This window comes from Nicotiana sylvestris, chromosome 6, assembly GCF_000393655.2.
Source record: "Nicotiana sylvestris chromosome 6, ASM39365v2, whole genome shotgun sequence".
Classification (NCBI taxonomy): domain Eukaryota; kingdom Viridiplantae; phylum Streptophyta; class Magnoliopsida; order Solanales; family Solanaceae; genus Nicotiana; species Nicotiana sylvestris.
The window spans coordinates 168,743,903-168,768,656 of NC_091062.1; the positions used below are offsets into that span (position 1 = coordinate 168,743,903).

General features: G+C 39.3%; 1 protein-coding gene across 1 annotated transcript; it reads left to right on the top strand.

The window, feature by feature from the left end:
- Positions 1-1,372: 1,372 nt before the first annotated feature.
- On the top strand, positions 1,373-24,754 carry LOC138871651 (pentatricopeptide repeat-containing protein At1g09820). Its single transcript, XM_070149544.1, has 3 exons — positions 1,373-1,591; positions 23,844-24,113; positions 24,209-24,754. The coding sequence occupies exons 1-3, from the start codon at positions 1,373-1,375 to the stop codon at positions 24,752-24,754; spliced, it is 1,035 nt and encodes a 344-aa protein (XP_070005645.1).

The following is a 24,754-nucleotide window of genomic DNA, read 5'->3' on the forward strand; positions in this document are numbered from 1 at the left end:
GGAGATCTTTCAGAAGCTCAAGACAGCTTTGACCACATCTTCAGTGTTGGTTTTTCCATCAGCTTCAGGTTCATATACCGTGTATTGTGATGCTTCGAGAGTTGGGATTGGTTGTGTGTTGATGTAGGAGGGTGGAGTTATTGCTTAAGCTTCTCTTCAGTTGAAGACCCATGAAAAGAACTACCCCGTTCATGATTTAGAGTTGGCTGCCATAGTTCACACATTGAAGATTTGGAGGCATTACTTGTATCGCATATCTTGTGAGGTGTTCACTGATCATCGCAGTCTTCAGCATTTGTTCAAGCAAAAGGATCTTAATTTGAGGCAGCGGAGATGGTTGGAGTTGCTTAAGGATTATGATATCACTATATTGTACCATCCGGGAAAGGCCAATGTGGTGGCCGATGTTTTAAGCCGAAATGCAGTGAGTATGGGGAGTTTGGCATATATTCCAGTTGGGGAGAGACCTTTTGCAGTCGATGTTCAGGCCTTGGCCAATCAGTTTGTGAGGTTAGATATTTCGGAGCCCAGTCGGGTGTTGGCTTGTGTGGTTTCTCGGTCTTCCTTATATGATCGCATCAGAGATTGCCAGTATGATGATCCGCATTTGCTTTTTCTTAAGAATAGAGTTCAGTATGATGATGCTAGAGATGTGACCATTGGCGATGATGGGGTGTTGAGGATGCAGGACCGGATTTGTGTGCCCAATATGGATGGGCTTCGGGAGTTGATTCTGGAGGAGGCCCATAGCTCGCGGTATTCTATTCATCTAGGTGCCGCGAAGATGTATTAGGATTTAAGGCAGCACTATTGGTAGAGAAGAATGAAGAAAGACATTGTGAGATTTGTACCTCGGTATCTCAATAGTCAGCAGGTGAAATACGAGCATCAGAGACTGGGTGGCTTGCTTCAGCAGGTGAATATTCTCGAGTGGAAGTGGGAGAGGATCACTATGGACTTTGTTGTTGGACTTCCACGGACTTTGAAAAATTTTGATGCTATTTGGGTGATTGTGGATCGGCTGACCAAGTCTGCACACTTCATTCATGTGTGTACTACCTATTCTTCAGAGCGGTTGGCAGGGATCTATATCCGGGAGATTATTCGTTTGCATGGTGTCCCAGTTTCCATCATTTCAGATAGGGGCACTTAGTTTACATTGTAGTTTTGGAGGTCTGTGCAGCGAGAGTTGGGTACTCAGGTTGAGTTGAGCACAACTTTTCATCTTTAGATGGACGGGCAGTCTGAGCGCATGATTTAGATATTGGAGGACATGTTGCGTGCTTGTGCCATTGATTTCGGAGGGTCATGGGATTAGTTTCTACCGCTCACAGAGTTTTCTTATAACAACAGCTACCAGTCGAGTATTCAGATGGCTCCATATGAGGCTTTGTATGGGAGGCGGTGTAGATCCCCAATTGGTTTGTTCGAGACCGGTGAGGATAGTCTATTGGGGATAGATTTGGTACAGGATGCTTTAGAGAAGGAGAAGGTGAAGGTGATTGAGGAGAGGCTTCGTACAACGCAGTCGAGGCAAAAGAGTTATGCTGATAGGAAGGTTCGAGATGCGTCCTACATGAATGGTGAGAAGGTTCTGTTGAAGGTTTCGCCCATGAAGGGTGTTATGAGATTTGGGAAGAAAGGGAATTGAGTCCGCGGTTCATTGGACCTTTTGAGGTGCTTTAAAGGATTGGGGAGCTGGCTTATGAGCTTGCTTTGCCACCCAGCTTGTCGAGTGTGCATCCGGTATTTCATGTTTCTATGCTCTGGAAGTATATTGGGGACCCGTCTCATGTTCTGGATTTCAGCACAGTTCAATTGGATGATGATTTGACCTATAATGTGGAGCCAGTAGCTATTTTGGGTCGTCAGGTTCAGAAGTTGAGGTCAAAGGATATAACTTCAGTGAAAGTGTAGTGGAGAGGTCGGCCCGTGGAGGAGGTTACCTGGAAGACCGAGCGGGAGAGGCGGAGCAGATATCCTTACCTGTTTGAGGCTTCAGGTATTTTTCTTGACTCGTTCGAGGACTAACGTTTGTTTGAGTTGGGGAGGATGTGACGACCCGGACACTTATCTCATGAGTTACCGCTCCATTTTCCCCATTGCTTCTTCTTTATGCTTTGTTATTCATGTTTTGTGGTATCGGGTTGGTCGAATCGAATCCGGAATGATTTTATAAGGTTTGAGACAGTTATTCTCTTTTAAGGAAGCTTAAGTTGGAAAAGTCAACTGGTTGTTGACTTATGTGTTAGAGGGCTTGGATATGAGTTCCGATGGTTTGGTTAGCTTCGAGAGGTGATTTATGACTTAAGAGTGTGATTGGAATGAGTTTTGGAGGTTCGGAGTAGATTTAGGCTTGAATTGGCGAAGTTGGTGTTTTGGCGATTTCTGGTTGGTAGGCGAGATTTTTATATAGGGGTCAGAATGGAATTTCGAGAGTTGCATTAGTTCCTTTGGGTCAATTGGGATGTGTGTACAAAATTTCAGGTCATTCGGACGTGGTTTGGTTGGGTTTTTTATCAAAAGTGGAATTTCGAAGATTTTAGAAAGTTTGGATTGAATCCGATGTGTTTTGGTTGATTTGATGTTGTTTGAGGTGTTTTGAAGGTTGGTACAAGTTTGAATAAGGTATTAGGGTATGTTTGTGCTTTTGGTTGAGGTCCTGGAGGCCTCGGGGTGATTTCGGATGGTTGACGGAGAAGTTTGGACTTTGTTGCAGTTGCTGAATTTGCTGCTTCTGGTATTTCCACATCTGTGGATTGGGGACCGCAGGTGCGGCACCGCAAAAGCGGAGGATTTGATCGCAAAAACGAAAAGTGCTTGAGGAGAAGGAGCCGCAGAAGCGGCTAAGAGGACCGCATCTGCGATATTGCAGATGCGGGTAAGGGACCGCAGATGCGGACTAAGGGGAATAAGTGATTTCCGCAGAAGCGGAGGAAGAACCGCAAATGCGGTACTGCAGAAGTAGGTATTGGGCTGCAAATGCGAAAATGTCTGGGCAGAAAGTATAAATTGTGGCTTACGCGAATTTTAACTAATTTCACCATTTTTGACTTCGACTTTGGAGCTTTTTGGACGATTTGAAATAGGGATTTCAAGAGAACTTCATTAAGGTAAGGAATTTGGACTTAAAACCCATCCCTATGCTATTATTTCACGGATTGGAGCTATAATTAATGGAATTAAGAGTTAAAATTGGGGAAAACTAGGGCTTGGAAACTTAGACTTTTGATTGAGGATTTGATGGACCATTTGAGGTTGGATTTCTGAACTTTTAATATGTATAAACTCGTGGGGAGATAAGGAATCTATTGATGTAAAAATTATCGAATTTCGAGACATGGGCCCGGGGGTCGGGTTTTGGGAATTTCGGGCTTTGTGCTATATTTTGATTATATTCACTTGGGCTTCGTTCCCTTAGCATATTTTGACGTCCTGATTGTGATTTTGGATAGATTCGACGTGAGTGGAGGCCGATTCGAGGGGAAAAGGCATCGCGAGCTAGAGCTTTGACCGGTTCGAGGTGAGTAATGATTGTAAATGATGTTCTGAGGGTTTGAAACCCCGGATTGAACATCGTAGTGCTATATTGAGGTGAGGCACACACTTGACGGCGAGCGTGGGGTCGTGCACTATTGGGGATTGTGACTTGGACCGTCCCAATTGATGATTTTACCGCGTATTTGACTGAAATCTATTTGATATCATCATTATTTGGGCTAAATGCCATATTTGGGCTTCGTGCCAACTAATTGGACCCTTCGAGGGTTTTTATTGATATTTCCTCACTGTTTTGACTTTATACTTGAACTCAGTCATGTTATTTTCCCACTGTTTTCATACTCAGCCATGGTTACTCAGTTTTTAATACTTAAATGATATTTTAAATGATATTTGGGCTGAGAAACATTGTTTTACTATTGCCCAAGTGGTTTGTGAGGATTTTTGGCTGAGTAAGACCGAGGGCCTATGTTGTGAGGAGACACTGATATTGATTTGAGGCCGAGGGCCTGAGATATGTACGCCATGAGGTGGCTTGATTGATATGAGGCCGAGAGCCTAGTGATGATGCCATGAGATGGCTTGCTATTACGTTTGGGCCGTAAAGGGCCCCTCTAGGAGTCTGCATACCCCCAGTGAGCGTGGGTACCCATTGTGATGTGAGATTGAGCCCGAGGGGCTGGTACTATTCTGAGATGTTGCCTGGGGGCGGATTTGTTGACACTGTGCCCGAGGGGAGAACTTCTATGTGTTTATTTTTCCTTAATTGCCTGTTAATTACATACTTACATATTGAAAAAGGATTTTTCTTATCTTTTAACTGGTTTACTATTTTTAAATGGTTTTACTGCTTCATTATAGAATGTCTTGTGCCTTACGTGTTTTCTTGCTTTCATTCTTTATTTACATTTGTTACTAACTGAGTTGGAGTACTCACTTTACTCCCCGCACCCTGTGTGCAGATTCAAGCGTAGTTGGTCCTGCTCCCGAGTGCTGATCTTTTCCAGCTTCACGCGAATCCGAGGAGTCTTTAGGTAGTTGTTGGCGTTCGAAGCTCGGATCTCCTCCCTATCTCTTTTCCTTTATGTTCTTAGTTCTGTACTAAACTCTGTAGTTACTTTGGAGTATTCAGTGTTGTTAGATGCTCGTGACTTGTGACACCCCGGTATCGGGCTGTGTTTGGGCTGTATTCCGCACATTATACTATCTTTTGCTTAGACTTTGTTTTATTTACTCATGCTTAGACTGTTTATTACTGTTGAACTATTTAAAAAGTGAATTGGGTTTAATTGGCTGGCCTTGTCTTCACAAGAGGCGTCATCACGACCGGGTTCGGGTTTAGGGTCGTAATAGTTTTGTTTCATGTTTAAATATAATGGTAGTTTAATCATTTCTTGTTTAGACATTACGTGTTTTATTTTGATAGATGACTATACTATTAACTTTGAAGTTAGCATTTGTCATTTTTAATTCGTAACAATTTGTATGTTGTTTCATTTCAATTTAATGGAATGATGGAACAATGAATTGTTAAATGACGAAAATGAAGAAGAGGAACCTCAAGAAAATAAGGAATAGATGGCACTATGTCGAATAGCATGTAAGAGTATATTTGTAACGACCCGATCGGTCATTTTGAGCTCTAGTACGTCGTTCAGCAGTTTGAGGCCATGGAAGCTTCACTTCAGGTATTATGACTTGTACGCACCGTCGGAATTGAATTCCAGGAAGTTCGAATTGATTTGGAAAGAGAATTCTCATTTCGAAAGCTTTAAGTTAAAAGAATTGACTAAGGTTGGATTTCTGAGTAAACGACCTCGGAATAGGGATTCGAAGGTTCCAGCAGGTTCGCATGATGATTTTGGACTTGGGCGTATATCCGGATTGGGTTTTTGGAAGACCTGGGAACGTTTCGGCACCTATTGTGGAAGTTAGCATTTTTGAAGGAATTTTATAAGTTTGGGTTAAAGTGCATTTCAGTGTTATTGATGTCCGTTTGGGATTCCGAGTCTAGGAATAGCTCCATATGGTGATTCTGGTGTTGGGAGCGCGATCGGAAGTGAATTCGGAGGTCCGTGGGTCATTTTGGAGTCATTTGGCTAAAGATAGAATTTTAAGGTTTTTGAGAAGTTTGACCGAGAGTTGACTTTTTGATATCAGGGTCGGATTCCGATTCTGAAAGTTGGAATAGGTCCGTAATGTTGAATACGACTTGCGTGCAAAATTTGGGGTCAATCGGACATGATTTGATAGGTTTAAACATCTAAAGTAGAAGTTTGAAATTCTAAAGTTCATAAGGCTTGGATTGGAGGTCAATTCGTTGTTTTAGCGATGTTTGATGTGATTTGAGACCTTTATCAAGCCTGTAATGTGTTATGGGACTGGTTGGTATGATTGGACGGGGTCCCAGGGGCCTCGGGTGGATTCCGGGTGGTTAATGGAGCGAAAATGGAATTTTGGAAAGGGTTGAAGTTGCTGGTTGCTGGTGTAACCGCACCTGCGAGACTAGGGCCGCAGGTGCGGAGCCGCAGAAGTGGCCTTCATGCCGCAGAAGCGGAAATGGACGACTAGGCTGGGACCGCAGATGCGGTCGTTTTTCCGCAGATACGGGACCGCACCTGCGGAGGAGAGGGCGCAGAAGCGAAATGGGCTGGGAGCCCTGGACCGTAGAAGCGGCGTTTGGTTCGCACTTGCGAGACTGCAGATGCGGAAATGCTGGAGGCAGTGAGGCTCTTTTAAATCGGGGTTTGGGTTCATTTCAACCCTATTTCTTTCATTGGAGCCGATTTTGGAGCAACTTTGAGGTGCCATTTTCACCACCAAGCATGAGGTAAGTAATTTATGCTAGTTTTTAGTTAGATACATGATTATATACGGATTTGGACATGGAAATTGGTAGAAACTTGGGGTTTGAGGGAAGATCTAGAAAATTCGTGTTCTTGGATTTTGACCCCGATTTTGGGTATGGAATTAAGAGAAAATCATATATTTGAGTTCGTGAGTTCATGGGTAAACTTTATCTTCAAGAAATTTTGGAATCCGGGCACGTGAGCCCGAGGGTGTTTTTGTCAACTTTTCGATCGGGGTTAGGAATTGTTATAAATTAGATTATAATGAGTACCTTAGCATATATTAATGGGTTTACATAATTATTTGCTAGTTTTGGAGCATCGGTTTGAGTCGTCGGAAGGCCTTGGAAGTCGGTTTTGGAGCTTCAGAGTGAGGTGAGTCTCCTTTCTAACCTTGTAAGAGGGAATTGTCCCCATAGGTGAAATAATTGGTTATGTGCTCCTATTTGTGGGGGCTACGTACGCACGAGGTGACGAGAGTCTGTGCGTAGCTACTATTATGCTATTGTCCGGGTAGTCTAGGACCCAAAAACATGTTATACTTGGAATATCTGTAACCTTATTGACAGTTGATTGCTTAAATCCTATCGAATTGGTAAATGGATTTCTAAAAAGAATTAAACTTCATTTTTTCTAAATTGTTAAAAGAGAATTGGTTTTCTTTGGGTAATTGTTTCCTGATGACTTCTTGATTGATTGTCTGTGCGTGTTTAAATTCTGGAACGGTCCGAACGCCTCGGCAGATTAAATAGATGCATCTATGGTTCACGTCATTCGACCCTCTGGTAGTGCACAGTTTAAATATTGTTGGATCGGGCAGTACGACCTCGGCATGATTTGTGCATGCTTGTATTGCTTGCCTTGAAACTTATTGAAGTTGTTATTGCCTCTTCCCGGTTTGAGAATATTTGTATAAACGATGAAAAGGAATTTGGAAGTTTTCTATAAAAGAAGGAATTTCTTACTTGCTTCATTCCATTGAATTACAATTATGTTTATAAAAATAACCGATTTACTATATTATTGAGATAATATTATTAGGCCACTAGTAAGTGTCGAAGTCGACCTATCGTCTCTACTTCTTCGAGATTATATGGGATACTCATTGGGTACACGTTATTTTCGTACTCATACTACACTTCTGTGCATTTTTGTTACACATGTGTATGCATCTCTAGTGGCCTAGTGGGTGTAGAAGCATGGTTGATGCGGAGACTTAGGTAAGATGCACTTCTCGAGACGACCCGCAGCCAGCAGAGTCTCTTTCATATCAATGTATTTATTTTCTGTCCAATATTGTATTCCGGACAGTTGTTGTATTGTATTGCTTCCTAGAAATTGCTCATGCACTTGTGACACCGGGTACTGGGATGTCTATGGATTTATCCAGAAATTTTAAAAGTTGTTAAATGTTTCATTATTTATTCAGAAGAATTTACGGTGTATTGTTTAAACGTAAAAAAAGTGATTTCGGAAATATTTTAAAATGAGAATTTAATTAAGTATTTTGGTTGACTTGCCTGACAGTGGTGTCTGGCGCCATCACGACCCTTAGTGGATTTTGGGTCTGTGACGACCCGACCCGTCGTCACGTGAGTTACCACCCCGTTTCCCCTATTTTATGCTTCTTCATGTTTCGTTATCGGTATTCGGTGTGTTATAGTTAAATCGGATTGGTTTTGATAGGAAATGAGACACTTAGTCTTTTTTAAGAAGGTTTAAGTTGGAAATGTCAACTGGACGTTGACTTATATGTTATAGGGCTCGGATTTGAATTCCGATGATTCGGTTAGCTTCAGGGGATGATTTGTGACTTAGGAGTCTAATCGGAAGCAATTTTGGAGGTCCGGCGTAGAATTAGGCTTGAATTGGCGAAGTTAGTATTTTGGCGAATTCCGGTTGATAGGTGAGATTTTGATCCGAGAGTCGGAATGGAATTCCGAGAGTTGCTGTAGCTTCTTTAGGTGATTTGGGATATGTGTGCAAAATTTCAGGTCATTCGGACGTGGTTTGGTCGGGTTTTTGATCGAAAGTGTATTTCGGAAGTTTTTAGAAAATTAGGCTTGAATTCGATGAGTTTTGGGTAATTTGATATTGTTTGAGGTGTTTTGATGATTGGAAGAGGTTTGAATAATGTTATGAATTATGTTGGCATATTTAGTCGGGGTCCCATGAGGCTCGGATAAGTTTTGGAAGAGTTTTTGGAAGATTTTTGTCGTTTGAGCATAAGCATGTAATGATCCAAAGGTCCATTTTTAGTTCTAGAGATCGAAATTTTATTTCGAGATTTCCAGAATTTAAATAATGAATTATAGGAGTGATCTGGAAAGTTTGGTCTAATTTCATCAAGTCGCGATTGGGTTTTTGACGCGAAACATGAGTTAATCGGATAACGAGCGAAATGGATATCGCACTGAGCAAACGAGCTCCGAATTGAGTTTCGATTGAAGGACTATGTTCATATCATTATTTGTGACTCATAGGAACAAGAATCATCGAATTCCGAGTTCGTATGATGGAGTTAGAGCCATTTTAGTGAAACAAAAAAGCTGCAATTTTTTTGGTTGCTGCTGTAATTTTTAGCAGCGTGAACAGTAACCGCGTGTGAATAGTAACAGTTCGTGAACAGTGACCACGCGGGTGAACAGTGACCATGCGCATGAAACGTAACCGCGCGGTGAATAGTACTTCCGAAAAATTAACATTTCATCCGCGAACCCAACCCATTTTTCCACCATTTTTGAGCAACCTCGAGAGCTTTTCGACGGGAATTGAAGGGGTTTTGATGGGAAGTGATTGGAGGTAAGTCCTATGAACTAAATACATGATTATATTGTGAAATCATCCTTGAAATTCATGAAAATATAGCCAAATTGTAAGAAAATAGGGCTTGAAATTGAAATTCTAAATTTGGGATTTGAGGGGCCATTTGTGGTCCGATTTGAGAGATTTTTGTATGTATAGACTCGTGGCGAGATAAGGAACCCGATGACGTAAAAATTTCTGAGTTTCGAGACGTGGACCCGGGGCTCGGGTTTTGTCAAATTCGTGAATTTTGATATTTTTCGAGTGTTTTTGATTGGGTATTATCTCTTTAGCATATTGCGACATATTCGTTGTGATTTTGCGCAGATTCGTCGCACGAGGAGGCTAATTTGAGAAGCAAAGGCATAGCGAGCTAGAGCTTTGCCCGGTTTGAGGTGAGTAATTGATGTAAATGATGTCCTGAGTGTTTGAAACCCCGAAATTTCACTTCATAATGCTATATTAAGGTGACTTGCACGCCGGATAACGGGCGTGGGGTAGAGCACCATTGGGGATTGTGACATGGTCCGTCCCGAGAGATGTTTTTACCGTATTTTCTACTTGAACTAAATTGAGAATCATCCTTATGTGGATTTAATTGTTACATTTGGGCTTCTTGCCAATTATTTGAATCCTTCAGGGATTGACATCACTGTTTTCGCATACATGCATATCATTTGATCTCAGTCCAAGGTTTTAAATACTATTTTGCAAACTCAGCCATCTTTCTAAGATTTGAAAATTTAAATGATATTTCTAAATGATATTTCGGGCTGAGAACTACTGTTTTACAAATGCCCAAGGGGCTTATGATTATTTCTGGACTAAGCATGGATCGGGTTGCGCGCCGCAGCAATGTTATATTGATATTGAGGCCGAGAGCCTGGTTGATTACATTGATATTGAGGCCGAGGGCCTGGTTGATTACATTGATATTGAGGCCGAGGGCCTGGTTGATTACATTGATATTGAGGCCGAGAGCCTGGGTGATTATAATAATATTGATATGAGGCCGAGGGCCTAGATTTGATGCCACGAGATGGCTTGATATTGCGCTTGGGCTGTAGGAGCCCCTTCGGAGTCTGTACACACCCCCAATGAGCGCCGTCGACGATAAATAAAATGGATGGCTCGGGCTACATGTCGCAGTGGGTACTAGAGAGTACCATCATATGCATTGCATTGCACTCATGCATAGAGTGTACCATCATATGTTATGCATTGCACTTATGCATTTGTTTTTATCTGTTATACATGTCTCAGTAATTGGTACTCTGATTTAATTGACTTGTTGCTTCACTAATTGTTGTTCTAAATTGCCAGTCATAGTTTACTTTGTATTTTTCCACGATTTTTTATTCTCAGCCTTTATTTATGTTTATTACTCACTGGGTCAGAGTACTCACATTACTCCTTGCACCTTGCGTGCAGATCCAGGTACACCACAGGCTAAGTGAGGAATTGTTTTGCTTAGCAGGCAGTATCCGGGAGTATTGAGGTAGTTGCATGGCATTCACAGCCTTGATCTCTCTCATCTATCCCTATCCTTTTATTCCGCATTTTCCTAGACAGACTTGTAATAGGTGAAATTTCTGTATTAGAGGCTCATGTTCGTGACACCAGATTCTATTGGGCTATGTTGTGGTATTCTAATTGAACTTCCGCAGATTTTGTTATTATTTATAAACTTGAAAGTAATGACTTAGTAATCCCCTGTGTTATTTATCTATAATCTGATTAAAAATTTGGGATAATGTTGTTGAATGGTCGGGCTTGCCTAGCAGTATGTTGGGCGCCATCACGACCGGTATTGGGGGTCGTGACAAGTTGGTATCAGAGCCTAGGTTAATTGGTCTCGCGAGTCATGAGCCGGTTTAGTAGAGTCTCGCGGATCGGCATGGAGACGTCTGTATTTATCCTCGAGAGGCTGCAGAACCTTTAGGAAAACTTCACATTCTTGAATTCTTATCGTGCGTCCTTGATTCATCTTGAAAATAAACTTTTGAAATTCTTTCCACGCGTTCGTATGCGTGTATGAGCGCTTAGTATCAGATGTGCCTCGATGGCTTGTGATTCCCCGATCGAGGGTCGAGGTGTTATCTTTGTGAGTTTATGGTGGGCCAGTCTGGAGGACTTGAGGTTGGATCTTTTCCTATGGCTGGAGTGTCGAGGTGCTGATTATGTGAACAAGTGTTTTTGAACTTACATGTTCGGTAGTGTCCCTGTTAGTGGAAATGATGGTTGTGGCTATGTGAAGAGTATGTTAGTACTGCGAGACATATCTATATGATTTTAAAGTGACGAGAAGGGTCTGCTGAATGATGGAAGAACTAATAGATGCTTGAAGTACATCGTGATTCAAGATATAGCCCGAGTTATGGGCGTGTGAAGAATCTTTTCATGTCTCCTAGTTGGGAGTGAAGTAAATTTCATGTTGCAGTTTGAGTACAGACTCAGGAAGATCAAGTGACTATGTAATGCTTATGGCGGTGGAAGGTATGCAGAAATGTTAGTTGGAGGCAAAGCAGGTGGGTCATCTCCTACGGGGTGTTCTAAAGTTGTGTTATCCTTATGTTATCTATTAGAAGACCTCAATTGCAAGTGAATAAAATGTGTTGAAATCTAAATTGGATCGCCTAGAGAGTGGGCTTAACTGTTGTGTGAGTGAATGCGAAGATTTGCAGAAGAGTTAAAAATTCTAAATGATTTGTGTTTCCACAAGCTTATGAAGGATCGAGTTTAATCTCACTATGGTATTGAGGCAACAATGGAGTATATGCGTTATGAGTATAGTATGTTGTGATCTATGGCTTCGATCCAAGTTGGGGAGCTTGCTATTGGTTAGCGGATTGTGCGGTTATGTACTATATTAGTTCCGATTTGATGCATGCTGGTGAATCAGTTCTGGTTGTGGAAATTGGGCCGAGAATGGCACGAGTGAAGGAAAATTTTTGACAAGATGTCATGAGCTCGGATGAGCAGGAGATAAGTTTCAATGTTTACGGTAAGTTGGTATTGTCTTCAGCGTCACCTAAGATCGGTGTTTTGTAAAAAAAAGGGTTTTGCGTCCTGGTTAATGATTCTTGATCGCTCTTCAACGTTAGTGCGACCGGTGGTTTGGAGGTACGCTTCAGATATTGTTGTGGTAGGTTGTGGGAGTGTGTCCCACGGGAAGATTATATAAGTGTGACATGTGATCACTTGATTGATTAGATGTAAACCAAGTATAAAGTTTGCGATGGTGTCGTTAAATTGAAGATTCATGCCTTGAGGGCACTTGGAATATTAGGTTGTGAACTGGGGAGGATTACTCCGATTGTGATGGTTGTTCTTGTGTGTTATGAGAAAAATGGGAGTTATTATGGACCTTTGAAAGGTTATCAGACTAGTTCAGTGTGATCAGAATCAGCTTGAAGTCGGTGAATAGATTTAATGTGAATAATGGCTCTATATCAGGCCAGATGTGTGCATTTTAGTAACGCGGTCCTCATGGAGGAGTAGTTAGGTTGATGTTTCATTGTCAGATATTTCGCGTAGTGATGCATTGCACCGTGTGAGTTGTGAGACGGTTTGAGAAATTGCTATGTGTTGAGAATCCGCGTAGGAATGACGTTATATGAGCATCTTGGCTCTTGAAATTCAGATTGTACATCGCACCTCAGTTGTGCTTGAGTTTTGTAGCTTATAACGCTATATGTCCCTCAGAGATATTATTATGCACTTAGCATGCTTACGACCGATACTCGGTATTTTGTTGTAATGAGCAAATTTGGCTCGATGTGCATCTCCTTATGTGAGATCTATGTGTGGATCGGGTGGCACGCCGCCATGGGTATGTTATCTGGATCGGGTTGCACGCCGCAACAGTGTGATGTTGAGTATAGTTTTCTATATGCTATTTTGTATGCCTTGCTTCCTATTTTCTAAGGAAAGTCCGTATTAGTGCGTGGGATTGGTAATTCCTTCCAGAGTTCATTTTCTTTTTTGTATCGCGTTTGAATTGGTAGCCTATTGGCATATTAGGGCATCATATGCGGCTTTTGATTATGTCTCGGGTGGCTTATTGCCTGAGCAGTTCATAATGGGTGAGACGAGATCATTGAATTCGAGATCAGTGCAATCTGAGTATATGAAGTAAATTAAGGGGCTAAGACCATTGTTTGGTTCATAATGAGGTGATAGTTCTTGCCAGAAGTATAGACCCAATGAATTGTTGATTCGGCGGTGTTATGAATTTATACAGATCTCATATCGTGTCGGTATTGTAAGAATTTGAACAAGACCTATGTATGTCATGCAGAGCATGGGATGTGTAATGATTTTTCTTCTAGATGGGATCAATGGAAGTTCTTGACTAGTTGAGTACGTAAACGTTCATGGTTCGGAAGGGAGGTGAAGTCCTCATGTTACCTTAGGATGATATGGTATATGCGATATGTTGTGAAGGATTGACATATGCGTGTGTAAGGTTATGGTTCAGTTCTGAATGGAAACTCATAACATTCTTAGGCAGTACGGGCAGCTTTAGGTGATTAGAGAAATGAGCTTCAAATGATTAGGGTGAATGATCTTCAGATGATTAAGGAAATTGTATTTCTAATCATAGTGATTTGTAGAGGGTATATGTTTCAGAAAAAGGCCAATGTGATTAAGTTGATGGCACTTCAATAGTATTGCGGCACTTTAAGGCTGGATCGACTGCTGATATTCGAGTTACTTGTATGACACATGGAAATTTTAGAGTATTTATCGTGGGATGATTGGGTATTAAAGGTGTGCATGTATTCGCACGGTGGAAACTGGAATCAGGTATGATGATTTGTGTGCCATATGGAGTTGGAGATTGGGAGTTCTCATGTACAGGCTAGGTTGTGGTGGTGGATCGTGTGTATTCAGCACCGTTTAGCGGCAATTGGGATTTGGAGGCTCGAGTGGATCTTTGTTTGCTAGTATGTTAGATTTTGGATGTGATGTCGTAATTCAGACTGGTTGTCTTAGTGTTGAGTGATTCTGAACTATTGTGCTACGGGCAATACCGAAAATGCCACGGGTTGAGTGATGAAGTGCATTGGATTATGTTCTAGTAGAGTGGTTTATATTTCAAAGGACCAGCGGACGATTGGGAAGGATTGCTTTCTTAATTGGGCATTCGTGATGGATGTCAGTGCAAAGGTTGCTATCATTAATTCAATTCCGGTATTGGGGGACTTTTCAGATGAATTTCATATGGCTAGGCATGTCGCCGGGCGAGGTTGTTGATTTCGGTATTAATTTGGTGCCGGGCACCGGATCGTCTGGCTCCGATAGGAGTTGTAGTAGTGGAAGTCGAGCGGGATGAGTAATTGGGTGTTGCTTGGTGAATAACATACTGGTTATGTTCTATCAGGTTTGCGTGGTGTGTGTTATTTGTTTCACTATGGGTGTAATGATTTGCTTTGGCTCCAGACATCAATTGATCATGGTTGTTGATTTCAAGCATAGTGACTTGAGGTGTTTCCTGTGGAGTAGTATTTTGATAGGAACGCGCGTTGCAGCAAAGCTGTGTGGAAACATGACATTGCGGGTCAAATTTGTGTGTCCTGTTTCTATGATGTGAGACAGGGTCTCAGCCTTGTGTTGTGGAAGTACTGGTGAGTTTGAGGTACAACTCTCTCAGTTGAGTCATTTTCATGAATTGAGTATGTTCGGACCATTTCTTATTGGTGCATGTATTATGCAAGTTGTGGCTTAGGCATGTATTGATGTGTCATGTCACCTGAGTAGTGTGTTAGGTTAGAAGAGATCATTGAAATCATTAATGAATGCGAACGGATTCGATTTCAATATGTGTGATGGGTAAATATTGAGGTTCGGTTCAAAATTTGTTATGGTAATTGCTAGAGGAGAAATGGCCTCATGAATGGTTGATCTGGGCAATAATTATGGTTTATTGCGTGTTTCAATTACCGTTGGTAGTATATGAAAGTGTTGGAATGAGACCTTGGCTAATAAGAGATTTCTATCGGTATTTGGTTGTTGTGGGCAGCTGCTATGAATGGAAGTTATCGCCGCATTTGTTCGAGTTATTGGTATATCATATAATTGCACCTAAGGTTGCAGGCATGGTCTATTACAGCTGGTTCAGACTTATTCTGAATGTAGGTGTGAGGTTCTGATCTTGTGTATGATTCCGAAAAGGTTAAATGTGGCTCTATGATTTATGGGCTAGACTAGATTGTGTGATTTTAGTTAAAACGTGTTATCGGACCCATGTGAGATAGGGTGACATGGGATCATCCCCGGGTTTATGCTTGATAAGGTCATTCAACTTTCGGTTGGCTTCTAGGACAACTCTGGGTATGCTCGAGGACGAGCGTTTGTTTAAGTTGGGGAGAATGTGACGACCCGACCCGTCGTCACGTGAGTTACTGCCCCGTTTCCCCCATTTTATGCTTCTTCATGTTTCGTTATCGGTATTCGGTGTGTTAGAGTTAAATTGGATTGGTTTTGATAGGAAATGAGACACTTAGTCTCTTTTAAGAAGGTTTAAGTTGGAAAAGTCAATCGGACGTTGACTTATGTGTTAGAGGGCTCGGATTTGAATTCTGATGATTCGGTTAGCTTCGGGGGATGATTTGTGACTTAGGAGTGTGATCGGAAGTAATTTTGGAGGTCGGGTGTAGAATTAGGCTTGAATTGGCGAAGTTAGTATTTTGGCAAATTCCGGTTGATAGATGAGATTTTGATCCGAGAGTCGGAATGGAATTCTGAGAGTTTTTGTAGCTTCGTTAGGTGATTTGGGATATGTGTGCAAAATTTCAGGTCATTTGGACATGGTTTGGTCGGGTTTTTGATCGAAAGTGTATTTCGGAAGTTTTTAGAAAATTAGGCTTGAATTCGATGAGTTTTGGGTAATTTGATGTTGTTTGAGGTGTTTTGATGATTGGAAGAGGTTTGAATAATGTTATGAATTATGTTGGCATATTTGGTCGGGGTCCCATGAGGCTCGGATAAGTTTTGGAAGAGTTTTTGGAAGATTTTTACCGTTTGAGCATAAGCATGTAATGATCCAAAGGTCTATTTTTAGTTCTAGAGATTGAAATTTTATTTCGAGATTTCCAGAATTTAAATAATGAATTATAGGAGTGATCTGGAAAGTTTGGTCTAATTTCATCAAGTCACGATTGGGTTTTTGACGCGAAACATGAGTTAATCGGATAACGAGCGAAATGGATATCGCACTAAGCAAACGAGCTCCTAATTGAGTTTTGATTGAAGGACTATGTTCTTATCATTATTTGTGACTTATAGGAACAAGAATCATCGAATTCCGAGTTCGTATGATGGAGTTAGAGCCATTTTAGTGAAACGAAAAAAAACTGCAATTTTTTTGGTTGCTGCTGTAATTTTTTAGCAGCGTGAACAGTAACCGCGTGTGAATAGTAACTGTGCGTGAACAGTGACCACGCGGGTGAACAGTGACCACGCGCGTGAACCGTAACCGCGCGGTGAACAGTACTTCCGAAAAATTAACATTTCATCCGCGAACCCAACCCATTTTTCCACCATTTTTGAGCAACCTCGAGAGCTTTTGGATGGGAATTGAAGGGGTTTTGACGGGAAGTGATTGGAGGTAAGTTCTATGAACTAAATACATGATTATATTGTGAAATCATCCTTGAAATTCATGAAAATATAGCCAAATTGTAAGAAAATAGGGCTTGAAATTGAAATTCTAAATTTGGGATTTGAGGGGCCATTTGTGGTCCGATTTGAGAGATTTTTGTATGTATAGACTCGTGGCAAGATTAGGAACCCGATGACGTAAAAAATTTTGAGTTTCGAGACGTGGGCCCGGGGCTCTGGTTTTGTAAAATTCGTGAATTTTGATATTTTTTGAGTGTTTTCGATTGGGTATTATCCCTTTAGCATAATGCAACATATTCGTTGTGATTTTGGGCAGATTCGTCACGCGAGGAGGCTAATTTGAGAAGCAAGGGCATAGCAAGCTAGAGCTTTGGCCGGTTTGAGGTGAGTAATTGATGTAAATGATGTCCTGAGGGTTTGAAACCCCGAAATTTCACTTCGTAACGCTATATTGAGGTGACTTGTACGCCGGATAACGGGCGTGGGGTAGAGCACCATTGGGGATTGTGACATGGTCCGTCCCGAGAGATGTTTTTACCGTATTTTCTACTTGAACTAAATTGAGAATCATCCTTACATGGATTTAATTATTACATTTGGGCTTCTTGCCAATTATTTGAATCCTTCAGGGATTGACATCACTGTTTTCGCATACATGCATATCATTTGATCTCAGTCCAAGGTTTTAAATACTGTTTTGCAAACTCAGCCATCTTTCTAAGATTTGAAAACTTAAATGATATTTCTAAATGATATTTCGGGCTGAGAACTACTGTTTTACAAATGCCCAAGGGGCTTATGATGATTTCTGGACTGAGCATGGATCGGGCTGCGCGCCGCAGCAGTGTTATATTGATATTGAGGCCGAGAGCCTGGTTGATTACATTGATATTGAGGCCGAGAGCCTGGTTGATTACATTGATATTGAGGCCGAGAGCCTGGGTGATTATACTGATATTGATATGAGGTCGAGGGCCTAGATTTGATGCCACGAGATGGCTTGATATTGCGCTTGGGCTGTAGGAGCCCCTCCGGAGTCTGTACACACCCCCAGTGAGCGCCGTCGATGATAAATAAAATGGATGGCTCGGGCTGCACGCCGCAATGGGTACTAGAGAGTACCATCATATGCATTGCATTGCACTCATGCATTTGTTTTTATCTGTTATACCTGTCTCAGTAATTGGTACTCTGATTTAATTGACTTGTTGCTTCACTAATTGTTGTTCTAAACTGCCAGTCATAGTTTACTTTGTATTTTTCCACGATTTCTTATTCTCAGCCTTTATTTATGTTTATTACTCACTGGGTCGGAGTACTCACATTACTCCCTGCACCTTGCGTGCAGATCCAGGTACACCACAGGCTAAGTGAGGAATTGTTTAGCTGAGCAGGCAGTATCCGGGAGTATTGAGGTAGTTGCATGGCGTTTGCAGCCTTGATCTCTCACATCTATCCCTATCTTTTTATTCCGCATTTTTCCTAGACAGACTTGTAATAGGTGGATTTTCTATATTAGAAGTTCATGTTCGTGACACCGGATTCTATTGGGTTATGTTGTGGTATTCTAATTGAACTTCCGCAGATTTTATTATTATTTATAAACTTGAAAGTTATGACTTAGTAATCCCCTGTGTTATTTATCTATAATCTGATTTAAAATTTGGGATAATGTTGTTGAATGGTCGGCCTTGCTTAGCAGTGTGTTGGGCGCCATCACGACCGGGTTTGGGGGTCGTGACAGGGTCGTGACAATATTGATGTATTATGAGAAATCCATTTGCAAGGAACCATGTAGTACATCTAAACGCACCGGGAATATATTTATCCAAGAGATATTACATGGAAATGAGACTTGGTGTTATGAAAATTTTCAATTGAGGAAGTCAATGTTTCTTGATTTAAGCAAAGATCTAACTGATAAATATGGTCTTAAACCCACATGTGGGATGTCTGTCTATGAGGAGTTAGGAATGTTCTTGATGATTTTTGCACATGGTGCCGAAAATTAATTGGTACACAAGATTTTCAACATTCAGGAGAAACAATTCATAGGCATTTTCATAGTGTTCTAAAGGCCATTGGTAAGCTTGCAAGAGACATAACTCAATCACATCCACGTTATAATGATGGTGCAGGATATCACAAGCCATGTAATCAACGATATCTCCCTTTCTTAAAGTAAGTGACATTACTTAATAATTACATTATTATATTTTTACATTTTAACTCAAAAAATTATCTAGTGTAAACTTATATTTAGTTTATGCATGTATATATTTTTAGGATTGTATTGGAGCACTTGATGGCACACATGTGAAAGAAAAATTGCCTAAAGGTCAAGAGATACCATATATTGGGCGTAAAGGTTATCCTACTCAAAATATTCTTGTTGTTGTCGACTTTAATATGTGTTTTACATTTGCATGGCTGGGTGGGAAGGAGCAGCTCATGATAATCGTATATTTGGTGAAACACTTCGTAGACCCGAACTGAATTTTCCACATCCATCTGGGGATAAATATTATCTTGTTGATGCAGGATATTCACACATAAAGGGATATATAGCTCCATATAAAAGGGATAATGTGAGATACCACCTTGCAGAATTTCGTCGAGGTACGACACGACAATTGCGAGCACCAAATGGACATAAAGAAATGTTCAATTATTTGTATTCTTCTTGCAGAAACATTGTAGAGCGAACGTTTGGGGTATGGAAAGCAAGGTGGTCTATTTTGCTTGATATACCTTTTATCATATTGACACTCAAAGAGATATCATACTGGCTACAATGGTGATTCACAATTACATTAGAAAGAAATGTAAGGTGGACAATGCATTTTAAGAAGCTGAGAATGAGAGATATATGTCACGTGTCGATCCTGATGTTGGAAGATCCACAACAGTCAATGTTGCAAATGAAGAAAATGTAAAAAATCAAGGAGATGATAATATTTGGATGGCAATTCGTGATATGATTGCTCAAGATATTTATGATAGTTGAATGTTTTAATCTTATTTATTACAAATAATACATATTAAGTGCTTGTTTCTTCTTTACAAATATTGTGTGCATTATTTAAGATTTTTTTCTTAACTTTTATTAATTTATACTCCACCCCTTCTAATTTATGATTGTATACTTATCATAACATAAATTATATTTATAAAAAAAGATATTACATAATTATTTTTATAATTAAAATAAGGGAAATTTATACAAAAATACAGTTAGAGGAAGCACTTTCACCCGCCTAACCTAGGAATACAGTTTTCATCTGATAGCCCACAAACATTTCTGAAAATAAGTCAAACTCTGCCCACCGTTTACTCATTGTGATTCCTTTTTATTTTTACCATCCGTTTCACGCCTAAATCAGATTCCACATTTTTATCTTTTCCTTTTCTCCTTTTTCTTTCTTATTTGTTTTCTTTTACTTTCCTCTTTACATATTTTTAAAAAATTAAAACTTGATAAATGAATTGTAAAATTCCTCCAACGCGTACAAGATCTTTTTCATACAGCACATACACAAAAAAGGAAGAAGAGAAGAAAGTATCAAACTTTCATAGAGGCCTTTTATACGGTGACAATATATATACATCCTTATAAACTGAAAAAATATATAGTTATACAATATTATACACAAATAAACATATTTATACACAATTATACATATTATACGATACTATATAAGTGGATATAAATACCACTTATACAATATTTTCAAGAGAAAACATATTATGTCCAACACTACACTAACTGTAAATAATGTATCAACTTGCATAAACATGTATAATAGTGTATAAGAGGTGTTTGTACATCCATGTACACAATTATACACTATTATACAGTGTTGATACAAACTGATACATAGTATAATTTTTTATCCAAATTTCGAGTTGTAGTAGAAGGTATTGGATGATTCAACTCGTCAATAGGTTAACAACTTTGCGCCAACGATTTCGAATTCAACACCCATACAAGATACACCCAGTTTCAGATCTGAGACTTCAAGGGCATAACAGTAATGATCTGAATTTCAAACTTCAAAATCTTCCAAAATTAGTGATTAAATTTTGGTGCAAATCAAGTTTGAGAGCTATTTATTTTCAGATCTGTGTGTATTTTTATTTTTCTTTCAAAATCTTCAATTTTTTTTCGCTTTCCACCATCAGACTTGACGGGCTTGGATGACGGAGGAGGAGCCTGAGCCTTCTTCGAGCCATTGATGGCAGAACTGCGTAGGGGGAGGGAGAATAGCAGGGGCTAGGTTAAGAGAGGGGATCTATGTGGGTTAGACAGAAAGAAGGGAGAGGCAATGGGGAGAGAATTTAGTGTGGTGCGAATGAAGAAAGAAGAAAATAATAAAAACCCTAGATGTATGTCTTTAATAATGGGCTAAAGGGTGAGAAGTTTCTTTCGAGTTATGTATATCATGGGCTAGACCGGGTAATAACTTCAAAGCTAGGCTATTTTTTGTTGGGATGTTAGGCCAAGTGACAAGGACCGTAATTCTTCCTTAAAATAAAATGATAAATAGGTAGAATCTGTAGAATCTAAAATTTTGAAGAAAATAATGTTTTTAGTAGTGTAAATTGTAATAAGGTCATTTAAGTCATTTTAACATAAAGAGAGCTTATCAGCACTTTTTAATCAAACAGTTTCAGCTGCTTATTATTAATTTCAGCACTTTTATCTAAACACATAACTACTTATTTTTTTTAAATCAGCTTCAGCACTTAAAATTATTTTTCAGCACCTAATGCTTATCAGCTACTCTAAATCAGCTAAGCCAAACAGGCTCTATATGAAGAGTTTTGTTTTAAAAAGAAGCATTTTAGGGATAGAATAGTAAATATTTTGGTCAAACCGAAAGTGCTTATAAGCTGAAATTTGATAAGTTGGGGGAGACCAACTTATGACTTTTGGTTTATTTTTGGCTTATAAGCACTTTTAATTTTACCAAACGCGTAGATAAGCCAAAAAGTGCTTATAAGCCAGTTTGACTAGCTTATAAGCTTAGCCAAACACCCTCTAAATTATATTTTTATTAAGCCGTTTCATAACTATAACCATTTCATACATTAATTTTTCTAATATTTACTCATTTAGGATACTAAAATTTTGTTTATTGAATATGTATTTATTTGAACCATGTCAAAAGTTTTAATATTTATAACTTTAAATTCAAATCAAATTAAATGTTAAATGTCTTATTTAAATCATTTCCTTAAGCAAATGTTGAATTTATTTTGATAGAAATTATTATTTTCTAATAATATATTCCTCTTGTATATAAGTATATTTATAAGAATCTAAATTTTATTGGATTTAAATCCACAAAATTATTTGGACTATATTTTTAAATTCAAGATATATTAGTTCAAATAAATTTATTGGGGTAATTGGATTAGTTATATAAGTTCAATATATATGGATTAAATAAATAAGTCCAAATCCATTGGGTTAGCCCATTTAATTGGGCTATAAGTGATGAGCTCACTTCATTAGGCCCAAGATATCATCTTCCTAGTGGCCCAGTGCCACGTGTCAATTGACGTGGCATGCCAAATCAAATAGAAGAGATAATAGGATCATGCCATGTGTCAAAATGACAAGGCATGCCAAGTCAAATTAAAAAGATAATTAAATCGCGTCACATGTGCAAGTGACATGTTCTGGCCAATCAAATGCGGCTCTGTCACGCTTCAATCTGATTGGCCAGAAAGGGTTTGTTCTCATCACAACTCTTCTCTCCCGCAACTATAAATAGGGGTCTTCATAACTCAGAAATGGGACCAGAAGTTATAACAAGACACAAGGGAGCTCGTGGATCAAAGGCCACAATTCTCTGCAAACTGCAAGTGTTCAAGCATTCAAGCACTTCAACACAAATTTCAAGTATTCAAGATCAAGAACGAAATCAAATCAAATATAAAGTGTTCAAGATCAATGCTACTTGTTCGTGATAAAATTCGTGACAACAATCAAATTGTTCATGACGAATAAATTAAATTCAAATTCAAGATCAAGCTCAAAGGCCCCTTTATTTATATTGAAAAAGTAGAATCAGAGGAACCATAAAGATTGTAACACTCGAATATTTGCAATAAAATACTACGATTGTTGCAATATTTTTCGGTTTTGATTTTATTTTCTTGAAGCAATTTTTTGTCTACAATATTCATTAGTTGATGTAGTACACACATGCACAAACATACAATAAAACTAGTTATATATTAATGATATATATTACAGTCAGACTTCTGTATAACATTATCCCTATATAACAGTCATTCACTATAAAAGTTAAGTTTTTTTCGGAATTGATTTTTATATTATCTTATAATATATCTAATTTATAACAATACTTTACTATAACATACAAAAATATCGCAACAAACAAGGTTGTTATAGAGAGATTTGACTGTATAATCTGTCGGCTATTCTTTTGGGCGGACGATTTAGGGTTATTTTGGAACTTCCAAAAATTTCTGTGATGCCGTTGCACTAGGCTAAATGGACTACCAACTACAAAACATTTGGGCTTTTTCAAAGTCAAAGCCCACTGTAACTCATTCCATACACAGGCCCACAATCGATAACGGCCTAACTCGTAGACGAACTGAGCGCGCCACCTCTGAGTTACAACAAACAAAAACTCCACAAAAATTACAGTTGAGAAGTACACAGCTTAGCTAATTTTCCGCTAATCTTTGAAGTTTGTTCAACTCAGTATCCTCTGTGAGTTTCTTTAGAGAACTAGAAAGGTCCAAATATTCTAGCTAAATTCTTCTCTTCTGTTCTTGATATTCGTTCTTTATTCAATTCATTGCATTTTATTCTATTAGAAAATGTATACGCTGTAGTATAGACTGTTATGGAAAAACCCTTCAAATTTGGTAGCTATATAGTTGGGATAACTTTTCCTCTGTATGATTATTTGGGTAGTCAAGCTTTAGTTTTTGATTCATGGGTTTTGGGTTATTACCAAAAAAATCTTCTTTCAACCTGATATTTAAGGCTTTAATGAATTGGGTTTTTTTGAAAGGCAGATTTTTTATATAAAAGAAAGAAACTTATGCAGAAAGTATATTGGTGCTTCTTCAGTAGTATTGGTGGAAGATTCTGATTCTTGTTCAAATGGTGAAAATGAAAGCAGTATGGAAAATGAAGCAGTAGTTGTTCCACTAAGAAGAATGTATAGTTGTAGAGGGCGAAAGTTGTCTTCAGTCGTTACAAGAATATGCAAGTCTTTGAGTTGGGAAGTTGCAAAAGAGATTCCTTTTAGAAAAACTATGAGGAAATATGGCTTTTCTCGTTCGGTAAATGCCTTTAATATGATTATACATATTTCGCGTTCGCAAGGTTGCATATGGAAGTCCACGCCTTGCTTAAAGACATTGTTTTCTCCTTTCAGAAGGCTGGTTTTGGCTTGTATAAGATATTCCATCTTTCTACTCTGCACACACCATATAGTGCAACAACTTCGGTTTTCGTGGCTGATGTACTTATCAAGGTGTTTGCTGCGAATAAAATGCTTGATTGTGCAATTGATGTTGTTAAACAGGCAAGGAAATTTGGGCATCAACCAAGTATTTATTCATGTAACTTTCTACTGAAATGCTTGGCAGAAGCAAGTATGAAGGAGCATCTTCTAAATCTGTTTGAAAAAATGAAAAGCTTTGGGCCATTGCCTAATGTAAGGACCTACACAATCCCGATTAACTTTTACTGCAAAATCTATCAAGGGATAGAAGAAGCCGAAAAGATTCTTGAAGAAATGCAGAAAAGACAGATTAGTCCTTCTGCTGTTACATATGGTACATACATTGATGGACTTTGTAGAGTTGGAGAGGCTGATTTTGCTCTGGACTTCATTCGGGATCTGAGAGATAACAACAAGCCACTGAATTTTACTGCTACAATGCTATTATTTGCAGATTTTGTGCTACAGCTGAAGTAA

Bases quoted from the DNA above. Each gene is read 5' to 3' on its own strand.
- LOC138871651 (XM_070149544.1), top strand. From the start codon at position 1,373: ATGGCTCCATATGAGGCTTTGTATGGGAGGCGGTGTAGATCCCCAATT. The intron at 1,592-23,843 runs GTTCTGTTGAAG...TTTGAAAGGCAG, and splicing joins CCTACATGAATGGTGAGAAG to ATTTTTTATATAAAAGAAAG. The intron at 24,114-24,208 runs GTAAATGCCTTT...TTCTCCTTTCAG, and splicing joins AATATGGCTTTTCTCGTTCG to AAGGCTGGTTTTGGCTTGTA.